This window comes from Oncorhynchus tshawytscha, linkage group LG11, assembly GCF_018296145.1.
Source record: "Oncorhynchus tshawytscha isolate Ot180627B linkage group LG11, Otsh_v2.0, whole genome shotgun sequence".
NCBI lineage: Eukaryota > Metazoa > Chordata > Actinopteri > Salmoniformes > Salmonidae > Oncorhynchus > Oncorhynchus tshawytscha.
The window spans coordinates 35216947-35236188 of record NC_056439.1 but is presented as its reverse complement, the minus strand read 5'-3'; the positions used below and the strand labels follow the sequence as shown (position 1 = coordinate 35236188).

The following is a 19242-nucleotide window of genomic DNA, read 5'->3' as shown; positions in this document are numbered from 1 at the left end:
AGAAGGTTTATACGTACGGTACATCCCAAGGGAAGGATTTCTCAGACCCAAGAGAATATCTGGAATTTCTCACCTTCGTCATAGTGAGCACCCGGGTGGCGAAGACCATGTTCATCACTGCACACTTGTTAAAGGTATGGGTGAGATTTAAGAAAATAAGTTTTCTTATTGGAGTATTTATTCCAAGGTGTAGTTTTCATGTATGGTAGTATTACCAACCTTTCAACACATTTGATTTGTTGCTGGATTTTCATGTTTCAACATCTCTATGGATGGATTTAGATCCTTTGCTGTTATGTATTACTATTATTTTCAACTTGGTTTGGACTATTGAAATCAGGATGTGTTGCGTTAGACAGAACCTGTTAAGCACTGAGTCTCTCCATAGCAACTGCTTTGACTGGGCTATAAATATTTCCTAGGACAAAAACAACAACCCTTTATCCAGTGTCAAATTTACATATGAACATGGAAGCCAGGGGAGGTTGGTTTGCATACCCCCCCACCTGAACATGTCAATCTCGCAACATCTCTCAATGCTTTGCAACTGACAAGTTACACAATTCTGTGGCTTGCTTGTCATATTCTGTCTTATGAAGGAAAGTTGATGTTGGAAAAAGGATATACCTTCCTGATGAAGAGATGTATCATAGAGAACACGAGACAATGTTGGGAGATGGTGGGGAAATGCGAAAGATTATTTGTCTTTGATTTGCCACTCATTGACCACACAAATGTCATGTTGTCAGGAAAAGGTCCAGTTGGGGATGTCTTCACAATATTGTTTTGATCACATGGACTGGAAAATGTTCCAGGTCGCCTGAGAATAGTATTGACGTTTACACTGACTTGGTGACTGGGTTCATCAGGATGTTCCCACTGTTAAGATTTTAGAACTTATCCAAACCAAAAGCGGTAGATGGGAGCTTTTGTGCAAAACAAAGTGGGAACCACCACATTTAACCATGGCAAGGTGACTGGGAACATGGATGTGTACAAACAGACCAGCTATGACCTCTAAGGCAATGGTGGAAAAATGACAGTACAGGGACAAGGATTTGAGAGGTATGTGTCAAGGACTCCCAGACAATCACTGATTACTAAGGGAATGCCAGTCATGTCGGGAACACCGACTCCTCGCTCCCGGACGAGCTAAACACCTTTGACCACTTAAAAGAAAATTACATTGAGCTGCTAACGCAGGCCCCCGCCACTCACGAGGACTGTGTGCTCCCTGGTTCTCCGTGGGCAACATGAGTAAGTCATTTAAGCGAGTTAACCCTCGCAAGGCTGCCGGCCCGGACGGCATACCAAGCCGCGTCCTAGGAGCATGTGCAGACCAGCGGGGTGGAGTGTTTTACGGATATATTCAATGTCTCCATATGTCTGGCCTCACTTCAAGATGTCCACCATTGTTCCTGTACCCAAGAAAGTAATTTAGTTCAGTTATCTTGGCTATTTCCCCATAGCACTCACTTCTGTTATCATGATGTGCTTTGAGAAGATAGTTAAGGACCATATCACCTTCACCTTACCTGACACCATAGACTACTACAATTCACATACTGCCTCAACAGATTCACAGATGACTCAATCGCCATTGCACTGCACACCGCTCTATCCCACCTGGACAAGAGAAATACCTATGTAAGAATGCTGTTCATTGATTACAACTCAGCCTTCAACACCATAGTGCCCTCTGAGCTCACCACTAAGCTCAGGGACCTGGGTCTGAACCCCTCCCTGTGCAACTGGGTCCTGGACTTCCTGACGGGCCTACCCCAAGTGGTGAATGTAGGCAGCAATTCCTCCACCATGCTGATCCCCAACATGGTGGCTCCACAGATGAATGCTCAGCCCCCTCCTGTACTCCCTGTTCACCCATGAATGTGTGGCCACGCACGTCTCCAACTCAATCATCTAGTTGCTGAATATACAAGGGGTAGGCCTGATTACCAACAATGACAAGACGGCCTACAGGGAGGTGAGAGTCCTGGTGGAGTGGTGCCAGAAAAACCTCTCCCTCAACGTCAACAAAACACAGGAGCTGGTCGTAGACTACAGCAGAGTGCACACGTCCACATCGTCGGGGCTGCAGTGGGTGTGTCAAAAGCTTCAAGTTCCTCTGCATGCAAATCACTGACTACCTGAAATGGTCCCGTCACACAGATTGTGGTGAAGGCTCAAGAGCACCACCTCTTCAACCTCAGGGGCCAAGCCAAACCGTTTCAGCCTCCTAAGACCCTCACAAACTTCTACAGATGCGTCTACTGAGAGCATCCTGTTTGGGCTGTATTACTGCCTGGTACGTCATTTGCGACGTCTGCAACCACTGGGCTCTCGATGGTGGTGCAGTCAGCCTAACGCATCACCGGGGGCACACTGCCTGCCTTCTAAGGACATCTACAGCACCCAGTGTTACAGGAAGGCCAAGATGATCAAGGACCTCAGCCACCTGAGCCATGACCTGTTCATCAAAGCTGGGACCGAGAGTCTGATGGCCTGGAGATGGAAGCTATTTAACAGTCACGACTAGCTGGCCTCCGCCCAGTACCCTGCCTGAACTTTAATCACTGTTACTAGCCGGTTGCCACCCGGTACTCTACTCTACGCCTTAGACTGCTGCCCCATGTACAGAGCCATTGAATACTGGTAATTGTAATGTTTACATACTGTTTTACCCCCTGTGTATGCTGTTTTCTAGTCATGGCTCATCCTATATAACTACTGATGTACATGCCTTTTTTCTAGTCATCTGTCGTCTATACACATTGTTTGTGTGGGTGGTACCAATCAATTTGGACACCTACTCATTCAAGGGTTTTTCTTTATTTGTACTATTTTCTACATTGTAGAATAATAGTAAAAACATCAACTATGAAATGGAACATATGGAATCATGTAGTAACAAAGAGTTAAACCAATCAAAAATGCATTTTATATTTGAGATTCTTCAAAGTAGCCACCCTTAGCCTTGATGACAGCTTTGCACACTCTTGGCATTCTCTCAACCAGCTTCATGAGGTAGTCACCTGGAAAGTGTTTCAGTTTACAGGTGTGCGGAATTTCAATCAGGAATTCCGCACACACTATGCGTTTTGAGCCAATCAGTTGTGTTGTGACAAGGTATGATTGGTTTACAGAAGATGTCCCTATTTGGTAAAAGACCAAATCCATATTATGTTGAAAACGACTCAAATAAGCAAAGAGAAACGACAGTCCTTTACTTTAAGACATGAATGTCAGTCAATCTGGAACATTTCAAGAATTTAAGTTTTCTTGAAGTGCACTTGCAAAAACCATCAAACGCTATGATGAAACTGGCTATCATGAGGACTGCCACAGGAAAGGAAGACCCAGAGTTACCTCTGCTGCAGAGTATAAGTTCCAGCCTCAGAAATTGCAGCCCAAATAAATGCTTTTGAGTTCTAGTAACAGACACATCTCAACATCAACTGTTCAGAGTAGACCGCATGAATCGGGCCTTCATGGTCGAATTGCTGCAAAGAAACCACAACTAAAGGCCACCAATAATAAGAAGAGACTTACTTGGGCCAAGAAACACTAACAATGGACATTAGACTGGTGGAAATCTGTCCTTTTGGTCTGAGGAGTTCAAATTTGTCTTTGATGCAGAGTCGGTGAAGCATTCCAGGTGACGCTGGTTGAGAGTGCCAACGGTGTGCAAAGCTTTCATCAAGACAAAAGGTGGCTACTTTGAATTGTCTTAAAGACATAAAAATATATTTTAAGACTTTTATTTTTTGGTTACTACATGATTCCATATTGGTTATTTCATAGTGTTGATGTCTTCCCTATTGTGTATATTTTTGGGAGGGTGGGGCTTTCCTGTTTTTGCATGTTATTTTTGCATTAATACGTGTCGCATCAGTTTGCAAACAATGTTTAATAAAATATATATCATTGAGTTAAAGCCGCATACAAACCAGTGTCTTTTTGTTTTCTTAAGGCAGCTCCAAAATGCAGGTGTTTCAGCCTAGCTCAGTGCTTTCTATGGTGGTGGGGCAATCCAGCAGAAAATACAGAGCGTTGCGCTGTGATTGGCTCAGTGTTCTCACTCATGGGGACACTACTTCACCGCCAAGTCTAAGTGTAGAGCTCAAATTCTAGCTTCTTGGGTGCTCCATATTACATTTAGAAGGGCCCATCCAAGAAGGCTCAAGGTCATTGGCTACAGATAAAATTACGCTAAATCACATTTGTAAAGTAGCTTTTATGGAACTGATCATGTCAACATCATACTTTGAAAATCTTAGCTAGCAATCATCATGAATCACGTCGACAATCTACTGGCAAATTAATTTTTAATCCTTGTCATATGAAGATAAATTGTAGATCAAATCAATCATCGGCCATTGGACTTAAATCGCAAATTAAACTAAGTGGTTATTGCAAACAATCATTAGCCTGCTATTCAGTGGCTGTGTGGTCCCAAGTCTAAGATTAAGGCTCATTCGCCATGCTGTCAATGAAGCATGATTTGTGCTGCACTCAAAACAACTGGTAACACGGAACTGCAAAATCTGACTTTAGTGAGTTCAAGACAACCGGGAACTCGAAAAAAAAAAACAAGCTACAACTGGGGAAAATACGTTTTGAACTTTCTTCCAACTCGGAATTGTACATTCAGAACTCTGCCTCTTTCTAGAGCACCGACCTGAAGATCACTGGCATGATTCAACCTGTTTTTTTCCCATAGTTCCCAGTTGTCTTGAAAGCACCATAAATCCAGAGAACGCCAGACTGATGAAAGTTTGACAATTTGCCCACAAGGACCTCCGCGCCACCTTCCTATTCAAGTGAGCACAGCACAAGGCGAGTCCAAAAATGTTTTGTATGCTGCTACATAAATGATGTAATATGCTAAGGAGAGATGTATACTGTATCTAAGAAAGTGATACGAAGTTTATGTTGTGTAGTAAGCTGTCAGTAGCCCATGTGCCTCACCCAAATAATTTGGTATTTTTTTCACCTCTTAATTTCACCTAATGTTCAGACTTGGTAGTTCACATGTAGCCAATAACCTGTTTATGGGAAATGTAATCATCAAATATTGTACGAGCTTTCATTGTCTGCTTATGCCCCCTTTTATTTGGTCAATAACAAGTTTATTTTCCACCATAATTTGCAAATAAATTCATAAAAAATCCTACAATGTGATTTCTGGATTTTTTTTTCTTCTCATTTTGTCTGTCATAGTTGCTGTGTACCTATGATGAAAATTACAGGCCTCATCTTTTTAAGTGGGAGAACTTGCACAATTGGTGGCTGACTAAATACTTTTTTGCCCCACTGTAGTTTTGTCAAGTCGGTTAGGACATCTACTTTGTGATTGACATGTAATTTTTTCCAACCATTATTTACAGACAGATTATTTCACTTTTTATTCACTGTATCACAATTCCAGTGGGTTGGAAGTTTACATACACAAAGATTGTACTTTTTGGAGAAATGTCCTCTGGTCTGATGACACACAAATAGAACCATAATGACCAACATTATGTTTGGAGGAATAAGGGTGAGGCTTGCAAGCCAAAGAACGCCATCCCAACCATGAAGCACGGGTGTGGCAGCATCATGTTGTGCGGGACTGGTGCACTTCACAAAATAGATGGCATCATGAGGGAGAAATGTGTGTGTGTGTGTGTGTATGTATGTATATATATATATATATATATATATATATATATATATATATATACATTATTGAAGCAACATCTCAAGACATCAGTCAGGAAGTTGAAGCTTGGTCGCAAATGGGTCTTCCAAATGGACATTGACCCCAAGCATACTTCCAAAGTTGTGGAAAAATGGCTTAAGGACTACAAAATCAAGGTATTGGAGTGGCCATCACACAGCCCTGACCTCAATCCTATAGACAATGTGTGGGCAGAACTGAAAAAGTGCGTGTGAGCAAGGAGGCCTACAAACCTGACTCGGTTACACCAGCTCTGTCAGGAGGAATGGGCCAAAATTCACCAAACTCATTGTGCGAAGTTTGTGGAAAGCTACCCAAAATGTTTGACCCAAGTTGAACAAACAATTTAAAGGCAATGCTACCAAATACTAATTGAGAGTATGTTAACTTCTGACCCACTGGGAATGTGATGGCTGAATTAAATCATTCTCTCTCCTCTTATTCTGACATTTCACATTCTTAAAATAAAGTGGTGATCCTAACTGACCGAAGACGGGGAATTTTTACTGAGATTAAATGTCAGGAATTGTGAAACTGAGTTTAAATATATTTGGCTAAGGTGTATGTAAACTTCTGACTTCAACTGTATGTTCAATTGTATTCTTCATACTATAAAATATTGCCATGGAATTCTAAGCAAATTAATTAGTGTAGGACAGATCAGGGCCTAACATAAGGACAAAGAGTATGCTATTCTGTTCTTCTGAAATGGACTACATTTTCTAATGATAAATTACTGTGAGACTGGCAGTTATTTGCTTGACAATCACTGGCTGACACAGTCCATATCTACTACCATGTCCCGTTCAAAGAAGCTTAAATCTTTTGTCTTGTCCATTCACCTTCTGAATGGCACGCATACACAATCCATGTCTCCAAGGGTTAAAAATCATTTTTAACCGGTCTCCATCTACACTGATTTTAAGTGGATTTAACAAGTGTCCTCTAAGGGATCATAGCTTTCACCTGGTCCCGTGTCACTCAGTTGGTAGAGCATGTCACTTGCAATGCCAGGGTTGTGGGTTCAATTCCCATGGGGGATCAGTACAAAAACTCACTAATGTAAGTCGCTCTGGATAAGTGTGTGCTAAATTAGAAAGTGTGTGTGTGTGTGCTGGACTCTGACATTGCTTGTTCTCATAGTTTGGGATTTTGTGTATTGCTAGGTATTACTGCTCTGTTGGAGCTAGAAACAAGCATTTTGCTGCACTTGCGATAACATCTGTACGCGACCAATAAACTTTGATGGATATAATGGTCGTTGTGGAGAAGACAAGGTATTTTCTGATCATGAAACATCCTTTACATCAACAGTACCTTATTTGGTTCTGTACCATATGTAGTTCACATCAATCATGTCATCATCGGCAGACAGGGTAATATCAGTTTTATGTTGTCAACTTCAAAAGAATTATGGCTGAATTGTAAACGTCTGTAGATTACATCTGTTCTAAACTGTCTGATTACTCAGCGATCCTTTAGAATGTCTTGGCTTCCTTTTATCTCAGGCTGTGGAAATACTAAACTATTGCTCAAAGCCAGGGGATGATGTGCTCTCTGTTAATTACCTGAGCTGTTCTTCCAACTAGACCTGGCTTGGCTCAAGGGAAGTCCCATGGACCTGGAGTTCTCATTTGTTTAATTTTCTGACACTGTCTGTTCAAAGTGGCCCAAAACATGCAGGTCCCGTTCACATTGAAGAACATTGTTCAACAGTATAATCTAAGGTGATCTATAGCTACCCAGGGGGCCGGAGGGCTGTGAACTAACAGAAGTAGTCATGCTTGTGGAATGTACATTGTCTGTGAAGTTTAACAGGCAGCAGCGACCAGGAATTCAAAGAATTACAATTAAGGGTTCAGAATGAATACAGCAGGAATCCCAGCTATTCTTCCTAAACAACGTGATTAATGAAACAGCCCATAGTACTGTGTTCAGACATTAGCAGTTGATCTGATGTAATCCCTGAGCATGTACTTTACTTTACAATGTGACTTATTTTTTAACCTATTCCATTGTCATACTGTAACTATTTGGAACAGAAAACACCATTTGTAACACTAAGTTATTGAAGTTGCAGTGTAGGCTAAAATGTACTCCAAATACTATGGTCTTTGTAACCTTGACTTGGATAATACTTCTGTTTGGCTGGGTTAATGATTGTATTGACATGGCAGCTGCAAAAAGAGCTTGACATAGGACTAAAACAATTTTACCAAACCTTTTTAGTATGTGACTGAGCTAAAACTGGAGCGTTTGTGTTTTGATTGTGTTGCTGTCACTCGGATTGAATAATATTGTGGATATAAAGTAGGTCTAGATCTTTTCTGTTTTGCTATTTTGTCCGTCATGGTAAATGACTGACGTACCAGAGATGTGTACTTTCCTCTCTGCTTATCCTGCGTCTGACTTCCTTGTCCACAGAGGCCCAATGGAAACTCTGCCCTGCATCACAGTAGGCTGGCTAACTTAGTGCTAACCTTATTGCCAGTGCCACATGTTTACCTAGGCCTACAGTAGTTTCCCGATAGTGATGGAATTTAGGCTTACCGGTGTTTTAACGATGCATATTTCCTGCAACAGCGAAGATGTAACATGCATTTCCCAAAACACCACGAAAAGCGAATTGTCGCTAAGTGCCTTGTTGGAGGATGTTGATACTAAAAGGATCAAAAACGGGAGCGCTGCTCTCAGATCAGCTTTCTCCAATCAAATCTTTCCTTAACAGTTAATTATTTCACAATACTGACAACAGATCAGCTCCTATAGAGAGATTACCACCTACGGCTGCTTAAACCAATAAAAATTCACAAAATCACCAATTTGGCACGTTAGGCTACACACATGTTGAGACAAATTAGACAATAGCCTACAAATAGCCAAATAGAACTCAATTGATTGAACAGGAAATTGATTTTACAGCTTGAAATAGGCCTATAGCGTACTGTTTATTATAATGGAATCATCTCAGTTTTCATTTTAAGCATGTTTTTTTATATGTTGCTTGTTTTGTTTCAATTGCTAAGACATTGACTTTGTAGTCCGCTTTGTTCTGACGTTATCAGTGGTCGCAGAGACAGAATTACATGGTTTATCAATGTTTAGCTGAAAGCTTCTGTGTATAAAGTGACACGGGAGGGCAGAAAAGCATCTAACGATGCACTTGGTCTGAGGCAGGTGTTAGATTATGACCATTTTCAAGTGCAACGTTAATAAGGATGGTTTTCCCCAAAGAAACACTCCCACGAAGGTTCTAACAATGAACTTAGCCTTAAGAAGCTTTCGGGAAACCTGGCCCAGGGCATTTAATTTGCATTCCTTAGTATTGCCTGCTACATCAAATCAAATTTTACTGGTCACATACACATGGTTAGCAGTTGTTAATGCGAGTGTAGCAAAATGCTTGTGCTTCTAGTTCCGACCATGCAGTAATATCTAACAAGTAACCTAACAATTTGCAAGTAATCTAGCAAAGCCACTCCATGTGTGTGGACAAAATCGTACAGAGGATCTCAAACCAATGGAGTGTGGTATCAGGCAAAGAGTACTTTCTCTTCAGTGGGTAATCGGAGTAAGGAAAGGGGGTGGGGAAGTTGCAGTAGAGTTGGTTTACGATTGCTGTTTTCTCATATCATGTCTGGTCTGGGTGCTAGTGCCTTAGGCCTTCATGAGTTATGTTTCCTGCCTTACCCATCCAGTACAGCATTTGGATTAGGACCAATCTCACTGCCATGACTTGTCCTGATGGTGGTGATCCTAATGTTGAGTGAGTCACACCATTTATTTCAGAATTCTGTAAAAACCATATTACAATTTTATTAGCCTAGATCAGGTTATATCATTTGCTCTCCACTTGTAGAACTGAGCACCTTTGAGACTTCATTAGGGTTTGTTAGGAGACCGGAAGATTAGGGTGTATGTTTGGACTGTCCTTACTCCCACAGTATCACCTCCCAATGGCTGGGCATTGACGTCAGCACAGCGGTTCTAGGAAGGGAGGGGGAGGCCTTGGCGGTTGGCGCTCAGAACAGGCGAGGTAGTAATTTTCACAGCCAAAAGTAAATGGGGAAAGGAGGAGCTTCTGTCTAAGCAGATACTACAGCAGAGACCAACGGCCTACTGTGCTATTACTCCCTGTAAGTAGTACTATTACATGGTTTTGGAACTACTTTAAACCTCTTATAAGAAGTGGTCAAGGTCAACCTTTGCTTGCAGGCTCATCCCTTGCTTCCTCTGACTTGACATGCGTGAGTCTGGTGTTGTTGCAGACGAGCTCTACAGTGGATTGTAGAGGCTGGATTGTAGCCCAGACTGAGATCACTGACATCATCCTGTCTATAAGTCTGTAGAGGGAGAGACACTTGTTTTGTTTCCTGTATCTGTTGACTCTACAAATTACTGACCAGTGACCTCAGATCTTTCATCTACAATTTCTAATCATTTTTGTTTTACATTCATTATACCTAATCACTATTGTGATTCTTTACTATATAGAAAGGGCCTCAGTTCTTCTGAAGTCATTGCTGACAGATCACATTTCTGTCCCGCTTTCCAAGTCCAGTCAAATGGCCAAGCTGCCTAGTGACAGGTCCATGTTATTAGTTGTGGGATGTCTGCTAACGACGCACATTTTATGACTGCGTTATTGATTTCATTAAGAATGTGTCAACACTGCTGTAGTTGGAAACAATTTCAAAGAGTGCTCCATGAAATGTCTACCACCGCCATCTCTCTAACTCTCTGTTCTCACTTGGCAATATCCCTGACCTGGCTTAGTCACTGCTGTGGCCAATTAAGGGATTTGTTCTCGACGGTGCAGTTTATTGGCAAGAATATGTATTTTTTTAATAATGCAAAATGGGTTTGACCGTTGACCTTCAGAATACTTTCTGTGACTTCATATTTGGAACATTCCCCATCTGGGCAGGAAGGATGTGAAACTGAATATGGAATCAATTTCTCTTGATTTGAAAAGTAGCTCAATAAATTAGATGTATAAACAGGACTCTGGTTCTGACTCCCCTCTCTTCTCCCAACCTGTCTCCCCCTCAGTTTTCCTTCTGTTTTTCCAAGACTTCGCCAGTACCAGTAAGGGAGGTTGGAGGAAATGGCTGGGTTTTCCAGAGAATGTGGAACGCTGTAATTGGGGCATGTCTGTAGGATTTGAGAAAGCCCCTTTTGCAGTAGAGCACTCTTCTTCAGGCTGGGACGCTGAACACTGGGTTCATACTGTCATCTGACTACAGTATTTGATTAAATGGATCTAAAATGTAGTGGAATGTGCCAATTTTAACAATCTGTTTCTGCCCATGTGCCCTGAGACTATTCTCATTCTCACTCTCTCCTCTCTCTATCAGAATCTCCTCGGTTGTACTCTGCCCTCTCCATCAGTGGTGGCCATGAGCGACAAGACGGCTACAGCCTGCTCTGTGCTGACCCCTCAGCGGGAGAGGCTGAGCGTCCAGTGAGCCTGGTGTCCACTCTGTCCTCAGTCTCCTCCCAGGACAGCCACAGCCTCTACGGCAGTACCTCAGCCCTCCCCTCCACACCACCTCCCCCCAGTGGAGCGGACATTGACCTGGAGCTCACCCCTGCAGAGGGAGCCAGGGAGCAGCCACAGATCAAGATGCAGGGCCTCAGCCAGGGGGGGACCAGAGACCAGTGGCTGAACCACAGTCAGACCAGGTCCCAGTGCAACAACAACGCCACCACCAACAGGAGGACTAATGCACCTCAGACCCATACCTCACCCTTTGCCACTGAAGCCATGGCGCCCAACCCTAAGCTCAGCTACGTGGACCATGTAGTCATGGAGATAATTGAGACGGAGCGCATGTATGTCAGGGACCTTTGCAGCATCGTGGAGGTGAGTCGCCTTGAGGGTTGCATCCAATCAGTTCTGGTTATTAGGACGTGATCTTAATCAATGCAATCTTTTCACTATAGGCCATATGATTAGTGTAATTTAATAGGTAATTTCAGTGTTTCTTTTGGAATGGTATGTAGTTATGACTTAATATCTGTACCTCCTTTTATATAGAGGTGATTTATTGGAGTTGGCCAGTAATGAGACAAAGGAATGGGCTTCATGGGTTTAGGTTCTCAATTTTCCAAGTGACTGCTGGCCTTTGAAGCCACGTGTCTCTGGTACCAATAAAATATTCTAGGGTTGATTTGTTTTACCAGGATCTAGTTTGATTTCCTGTTTTTTTTTTTTTAGATGTGGTTCAGACAAATGTTCCCTGTGTATTTCGTAACTCACAATAGCAATTGCATTTATTTTCCAAATGGCATTCTCATATCAGATGGAAAATTCCATAGTATGTAACCATTATAGCCTGTAAGACCAGCGGATTAGAATTATAGAGTAGCTGTTGTGTGGTTAAGCTTCTGTATGTAGGTTAATGCTTTCTATATGTTTATATTACTGTGAAAGCATACAGAGCTGAGACTGGGATCTTTTCACGTATTTAGTTCTAAAGCAGAATCGGGGCCAGGACACAGCATCTCAAGGCAGAAACTTCTCCCCTGATGATCTTAGTCAGAGATTTGAACAGCTGCTACAGATTTCATCTTCTAGTTGTGGCAAATGGGACAGAGTTGATTAATCCGCTCTACAATCAAGTCAACTGGTCTCTTATGGCTGCTGCCTTTGTAGTCAAACAACTACCAACTGTGCAGATTGATCAGCCTCCCCTATTGCACCCTTCAGGTTGGAATAATTATCCTCTTTGGATGAGTACTGACAGGAGTATGGTGGCGTAAGTCCTGTTAAGTGCAGGTTATAATGTCTTTAACACATGATGCAGACAGGTCAGAGGTAGTGTGTTACGGGCACTCCTCACTGAGTCTCTGTGTCTGACTGGGCTGCTGGCGCCTTCCCTAGGTGTTGAAGGGAGATCTGCCCTTACCGAGCCCTCGCTACAGCATCCGCCAGAGTAATGACACAGTCCTGCTCCCCAGACACTCTCACACTTCCACTGGACTTCCAACTTTTCCGTGAGCACTGCCTAGCTGCCTGCTGCACTGTGACCCAAACTAGGATACGGAGCCCTCCGGGCCCTAGCAGGCAATGGCCAACAAAAACACAGCCATCACAATGCCAACTGAAGAAACATAGGAGAGTAGCAACTGTTTTTTTCCCCCACATGCTGTTGAGGTGGGGAGAAGCTGGCCCATTTTTCAATAACAAAATCTATAGTTCTCTCAACCCCCAAAAAGTTCAACCTCTCCAATCTAAATGCAGCATTTCAATGACTTGCTCTGCAGTAGCATCTTATTGTGCAAAGTTACAGTAGCAGGGATGTTAAACTTGTCACTTCAGTGATGTATTTAATGATTCATCTGTTTGGTTTTGTCTTGCTACTGTTAGTGTCTGCTCTACACATAAACTATCCAGGAACATGCTCCTCCACACCATATCATGAAAGCAGAAGCCTCTTAATCTCAGCTCTAAGACAGCTGTGTGACAGGTGGACTCACACCTCCAATTCCGCCTCGACAGATGTTCTGAAATTCTGAGGGTCAATATCTGTTTACTGGGTTCCATAGCCTTCTTCCCAACCATTTCTCACTAGGCCATCTCTGTCCAGAAGTATTGCAACCCTTTAAATGCCTCTTCCCCTCCCATCCCCTAGAGGGCATTACCCTTTATGGGTTACCCATCCATAACCACAAGCCTAGACCTAACCTTGAGCTGACAGTCTAATAGTAGGCTGTACATACAGCTAACTGCCAAAATAAAGGAAATGCCAACATAGTGTCTTAATAGGGCGTTGTGCCACCAGAACAGCCTCAATGCACCTTGGCATAGATTCTACAAGTCTCTGGAACTCTATTGGCATAGATTCTACAAGTTTCTGGAACTCTATTGGCATAGATTCTACAAGTCTCTGGAACTCTATAGAGGAATGCAAAACGTTCTCATGTGTGAGGGCTCTACTTTACTCTGCACTGACTGGATGTGTGCATGTGTTTGTATACAAACATGAGTGTAATTAGGTGAGAGGAGAAACTGTGCCTATGTTTTTAGTTGATATTGTCTACCCCAGAGTAGTCCTGCAGCCTGATGAGAGAGAGGGGTCATGGGAGGAGAACACTGTGCTGGTCTGAGACTGTTTTTTTTACAGAGCTACTGACCTCACAGTAGCAAGTAATAAATCCTTAAAATAACAATTTGAACCGCTTAGATTTGAACACACACATCATGAGTCATACAGTTTTGTTGTAATAGACTTCATCCTATCTGCTGTCTGTGGTCTTTTTAGCCTGTGAACAGGATGTGTAATAACTTGAAACAACATTGAAGCGGAATCCACCAAGGAGGCAACCGCTTGATCATGTTCAACTTTATCTATACACAAGCTCCCTCTACTGCAAATAATCAGAAATGGTATTTTAGACAGAGCACTCACTCCAGGATGGTTCTTCATTAGGCAGATTGTCAGGGCAGTATAACCAGTGTTGTTGTTTCTCTAGGATTACCTGGCTCACATCATAGACATGGACAACCTTCCCATTCGTCCAGACCAGGTCTCTTCCCTGTTTGGGAATATAGAGGATATATATGAGTTCAACAGGTAAGCTGCAAATTTAATTGTTTTATTTTTACAGACAGTCTTCACAAAAACAACTCAACCTAACACTCAAACCTTTGAGCAGACGTTGAGAAGACATATTGACCTTTTTAGTGGAATGTTCTTTTGACAAAGATTCAAAGGCTTCCCGGCAGGACATCTGTTGTATGGCTGTGTTGGAGAGTTTATCCATCTAAATCTGTTTTCAGGACAAAGACAAAATGACTGACTAACCAACACCAAATGCAGATTGGCCTAGAACAACACAGCAGATTGGGATGAGTAAAGAATGAGACAAATCACACTATGGCTGTAAATGTCAACTCTGCTCCAGACGTTATCAGGACGTTCACCTGCTCTGTGCACCCATTTGGATGTTTAGATGGGAGATATGAAGCTGTTGTGCAGCATATGCTCACCAAGCCTCATGCCAAAAGAGAAAAAATAAAACATCCTTATCCTCTCAGAGTAAGGCTCCTCCCACATGATTCCCAATGATGGCGTAATGCCATAAAAACCCAATTGTTGAAAATAATGGTTCTGGTGCATTTACAGTTTGTCGGAAGTTTACATACGCTTAGGTTGAAGTCATTAAAACTCGTTTTTCAACCACTCCACAAATTTCTTGTTCACCAACTATAGTTTTGGCAAGTCGGTTAGGACGTCTACTTTGCATGACACAACTCATTTTCCCAACAATTGTTTACAGACAGATAATTTCACTTATTCATTGTATCTCAATTCCAGTGGGTCAGAAGTTTACATACACTAAGTTGACTGTGCCTTCAAACAGCTTGGAAAATTCCAGAAAATGATGTCATGGCTTTAGAAGCTTCTGATAGGCTAATTGACATCATTTGAGTCAATTGGAGGTGTACCTGTGGATTTATTTCAAGGCCTACCTTCAAACTCAGTGCCTCTTTCCTTAACATCATGGGAAAATCAAAAGAAATCAGCCAAGACCTTGTAATTGTAGACCTCAAGTCTGATTCATCCTTGGGAGCAAATTCCAAATGCCTGAATGTACCACGATCATCTGTACAAACAATCGTACGCAAGTATAAACACCACGGGACCACGCAGCCGTCATACCGCTCAGGAAGGAGACACGTTCTGTCTCCTAGAGATGAACGTACTTTGGTGCGAAAAGTGCAAATCAATCCCAGAACAACAGCAAAGGACCTTGTGAAGATGTTGGAGGAAACGGGTACAAAGGTATCTATATCCACAGTAAAACGAGTCCTGCATCGACATAACCTGAAAGGCCACTCAGCAAGGAAGAAGCCACTGCTCCAAAACCTCAAAAAAAAAGCCAGACTACGGTTTGCAACTGCACATGGGGACAAAGATCGTACTTTTTGGAGTAATGTCCTCTGGTCTGATGAAACAAAAATAGAACTGTTTGGCCATAATGACCATTGTTATGTTTGGAGGGAAAAGGGGGAAGCTTGCAAGCCGAATAACACCATCCCAACCGTGAAGCATGGGGGTGGCAGCATAAGATTGTGCGAGGGCTTTGCTGCAGGAGGGACTGGTGCACTTCACAAAATAGATGGCATCATGAGGTAGGAATATTCTGTGGATATATTGAAGCAACATCTCAAGACCTCTGTCAGGAAGTTAAAGCTTGGTCGCAAATGGGTCTTCCAAATGGACATTGACCCCAAGCATACTTCCAAAGTTGTGGCAAAATGGCTTAAGGACAACAAAGTCAAGGTATTGAAGTGGCCGTCACAAAGCCCTGACCTCAATCCTAAAGACAATTTGTGGGCAGAACTGAAAAGGCGTGTGCAAGCAAGGAGGCCTACAAATCTGACTCAGTTACACTAGCTGTCATGAGGAATGGGCCAAAATTCACAACTCATTGTGGGAAGTTTGTGGAAGGCTACCCGAAATGGTTGACCCAAGTTAAACAATTTGAAGGCAATGCTACCAAATACTAATTGAGTGTATGTAAACTTCTGACCCACTGGGAATGTGATGGCTGAAATAAATCATTCTCTCTACTCTTATTCTGACATTTCACATTCTTAAAATAAAGTGGTGATCCTAACTGACCGAAGACAGGGAATTTTTACTGAGATTAAATGACAGGAATTGTGAAAAACTGAGTTTAAATGTATTTGGTTAAGGTGTATGTAAACTTCTGACTTCAACTGTATGAGATTTCCACCAGTGTAAAATAGAGCTTTTGATTAGTGATTGTTACATCTAAAGCAGGGGGAGTTTTCATGTGCATCCCTCTGGCTCAACTACAGCATCAATATACAATGTGTTACACTGGAGTGGGGAGTTTGCTTTTGTTTTATAAAGTAAATGAAGTTACTGTCTGACCCAGACATGGCTGCTACAGCCTGGGGATGCGTGCCATTGCCCGCGTTACACTTTCCATCATCTCGGCTAAACCCTGCTAATTGGCATGACTCAGTCGCAGCAAGGGCCCAGGGTGAGCTGATCCGCAAGAGCCAAGCGTACTTTTAAAGCACTGGTTTGAAAACATGTGCAACTCTTGCACATTTCCCAGGTGATGGAGGACATTAAAGCAGAAACTGTATGAACCTCTGAGGAGATGAGATGTGAAATGGCATTCTCATTTGTCATTGTATTGGAGAATGAATGTCTCACGCAGCAGACTGTAATACAGTTCATTTTCATATGCAGGGTTTTCAGATGGTCCTAGACTTGTCATTCAGTTTATAGATGTGCATGACTGACTAGTGACCTCATCTGAGTCATGCTATTATTAAAGCTACAGTACTGCTCCCGTTTCAGGGTCAGGTCACTGTAAAGGTCATCACACTGAAATCTTCTTGTACCCCTGAAACAGAAACAATGTTTCCCTGCCACTATAGGCCACATATTGGCTTGATGAAAGAATGTCTTGGAACATGTTCATGATTTGTCAAGAAAATATTTGTCTTCAGGCAAAACAAAAAAGTATAAAGACATGCCATTGTACTCAGCATATTGACATATTGCTATGTTGTTCCTTTATTTCGTCAGCCCATGCAGCTGAAGGGTGTTGTAAGTTATGAATGTGTTTGATTTTGTGTGTGACCATGTAAAAACAACTTTTGTTGGTTTTGTACTCTTTTATGTTTTTGCATGGTGACCCCTCTCTCCTTGTGTCCACTCTGCTGTGGGAAACCTGACCCTGTTGAGTCTTTGGGCAGAATGAGGTTAACCAGAACAAATGCATTCATGCAAAACAAAAACATGTTTTCATCCTTAACATAGTACCTGGATGTAGTTTACACTGAATTTATTTTGTGGTCTCCGACCTAAACCTTATTCTAGTCTTGCGTCGGTCTGTCTTCCTCCACAGTGAGCTGCTGCAGTCTCTGGACATGTGTGAGAATGACCCGGTTGCTGTGGCCAGTTGCTTCGTAGACAAAGTGAGAGGAGGCCACTCGCACAGACTGAATTGATACCTATCATCGGGAAGCTGGACAGGCTGGAGTGTTATTGATCTGGTTTTGTGTTTTTCCTCCCTTTGCTATTTTATAGAGTGACGCTTTTGAAATCTATACACAGTACTGCACAAACTACCCCAAGTAAGTAGAAGAATGTAAAGGTTTTCTGGAACCTTTGGGGGACATGTTAAGAATCTGTAACCTTAAATTACAATGGAAGTCATATAATACGATGCATTGACTTGTGTTCCCTCTAGCTCTGTGGGTACACTGACCGACTGCATGAGGAGTACGACTCTGGCCAAGTTCTTCAGGGATCGCCAGGCCTTCCTCAAGCGTTCTCTCCCCCTGGGGTCCTACCTGCTCAAACCTGTCCAGAGGATCCTCAAATACCACCTGCTTCTGCAGGTACACTGGTCCTCACTGCATACTACCTTTTCTATGGGTAGAGATGGTCCAAGTAAGCTGTGTAGAATTGTACTTCTGCAATTTCAGGTTGATTGTGGGGTCCCTTGACAGGAGGCCAATACATTTTTAACCTGGTAAGATGGCAATGGTAGAGCATTGTATAGCATACAACAACACATTCAACTTCATTCCAGAGGTCTTGATTCCTCATGTTCTGGCTGTTTTCCCTCTAACAGGAGATCGCCAAGCACTTTGACCCTGAGAAGGAGGGCTATGAGGTGGTGCAGGAGGCCATTGACACCATGACTGGGGTGGCCTGGTACATCAATGACATGAAGAGGAAACACGAGCACGCTGTCAGGCTGCAGGTCAGTATGGCTACTCTCAGGGAGAGGTGAATGGAATTTGACCCGCCCCTTTCCACCTACCACTATTGTGTTACACTATATAATGATGCAGGTGTATCTAATTGGGCTAATTTTGTATGTGATTGTTTCTCAATAGGTTTTATATCAGTTAATGAAGTGTAGCTACTCTTGCTCTGCTCATAGTTTATCCTGTCTGTCATGGCCATAGCTTTAGTATGCTGTTTCACTGTCTTGCTGGAGGTTGTGTTGATGGGGAATCCTTTTAGTCACCCAGCAACTATTCCAGGTTGCTCTCCTGCTGCTCCCACAGTAACTCCCTGACTGAATTTACTGTACTGTGTGAGGGCAGGCTATTCCATTTTTTTTGTTTAGTTGCACAGTCTTTGTTGTTCCAATAAAGCAGCCCATTAACTTCCATAATCAACATTAAGATGTTTGCTGAAGCCTAAATCTTTAGAAAAAAAATGGCCAAAGCAAATGTGTTAACCTGCTCTGAGTGGTATTGATCAGTAAGCCTCCGAGGTGGCTCAAAGCTCCATGTCTCCCCGACCTCTGTTTAGTTTGGTCAGGGATTTGGGGCCTCGTAGGGACTCAATAAATCTACCACAGGGCCACAGTGTCTGCTGGGTTTTCTATTTGTTTCATTTAATGCCTTTGATTAGATGGTGAGTTCACTGCCCATTGGTTCCTGGCCTACTTGTTGTTTTCTGTTGTCGCGTTAAAAAAAACACTGTTCTCTTCAGACTTTTCACCCCTTC

General features: G+C 42.6%; 1 protein-coding gene across 4 annotated transcripts in view; it reads left to right on the top strand.

The window, feature by feature from the left end:
- Positions 1-19242, top strand: part of LOC112261844 (pleckstrin homology domain-containing family G member 3) — a 56661-nt gene that overhangs the window by 20367 nt on the left and 17052 nt on the right. For all 4 annotated transcript variants that reach the window (XM_024437472.2, XM_024437471.2, XM_042330052.1 and 1 more), the window contains exons 3-8: positions 11077-11585; positions 14198-14298; positions 17621-17690; positions 17803-17849; positions 17966-18116; positions 18353-18484. In XM_024437472.2, coding sequence (XP_024293240.1) covers positions 11077-11585; positions 14198-14298; positions 17621-17690; positions 17803-17849; positions 17966-18116; positions 18353-18484 — 1010 coding nt within the window. The remainder of the gene's footprint in view (positions 1-11076; positions 11586-14197; positions 14299-17620; positions 17691-17802; positions 17850-17965; positions 18117-18352; positions 18485-19242) is intronic.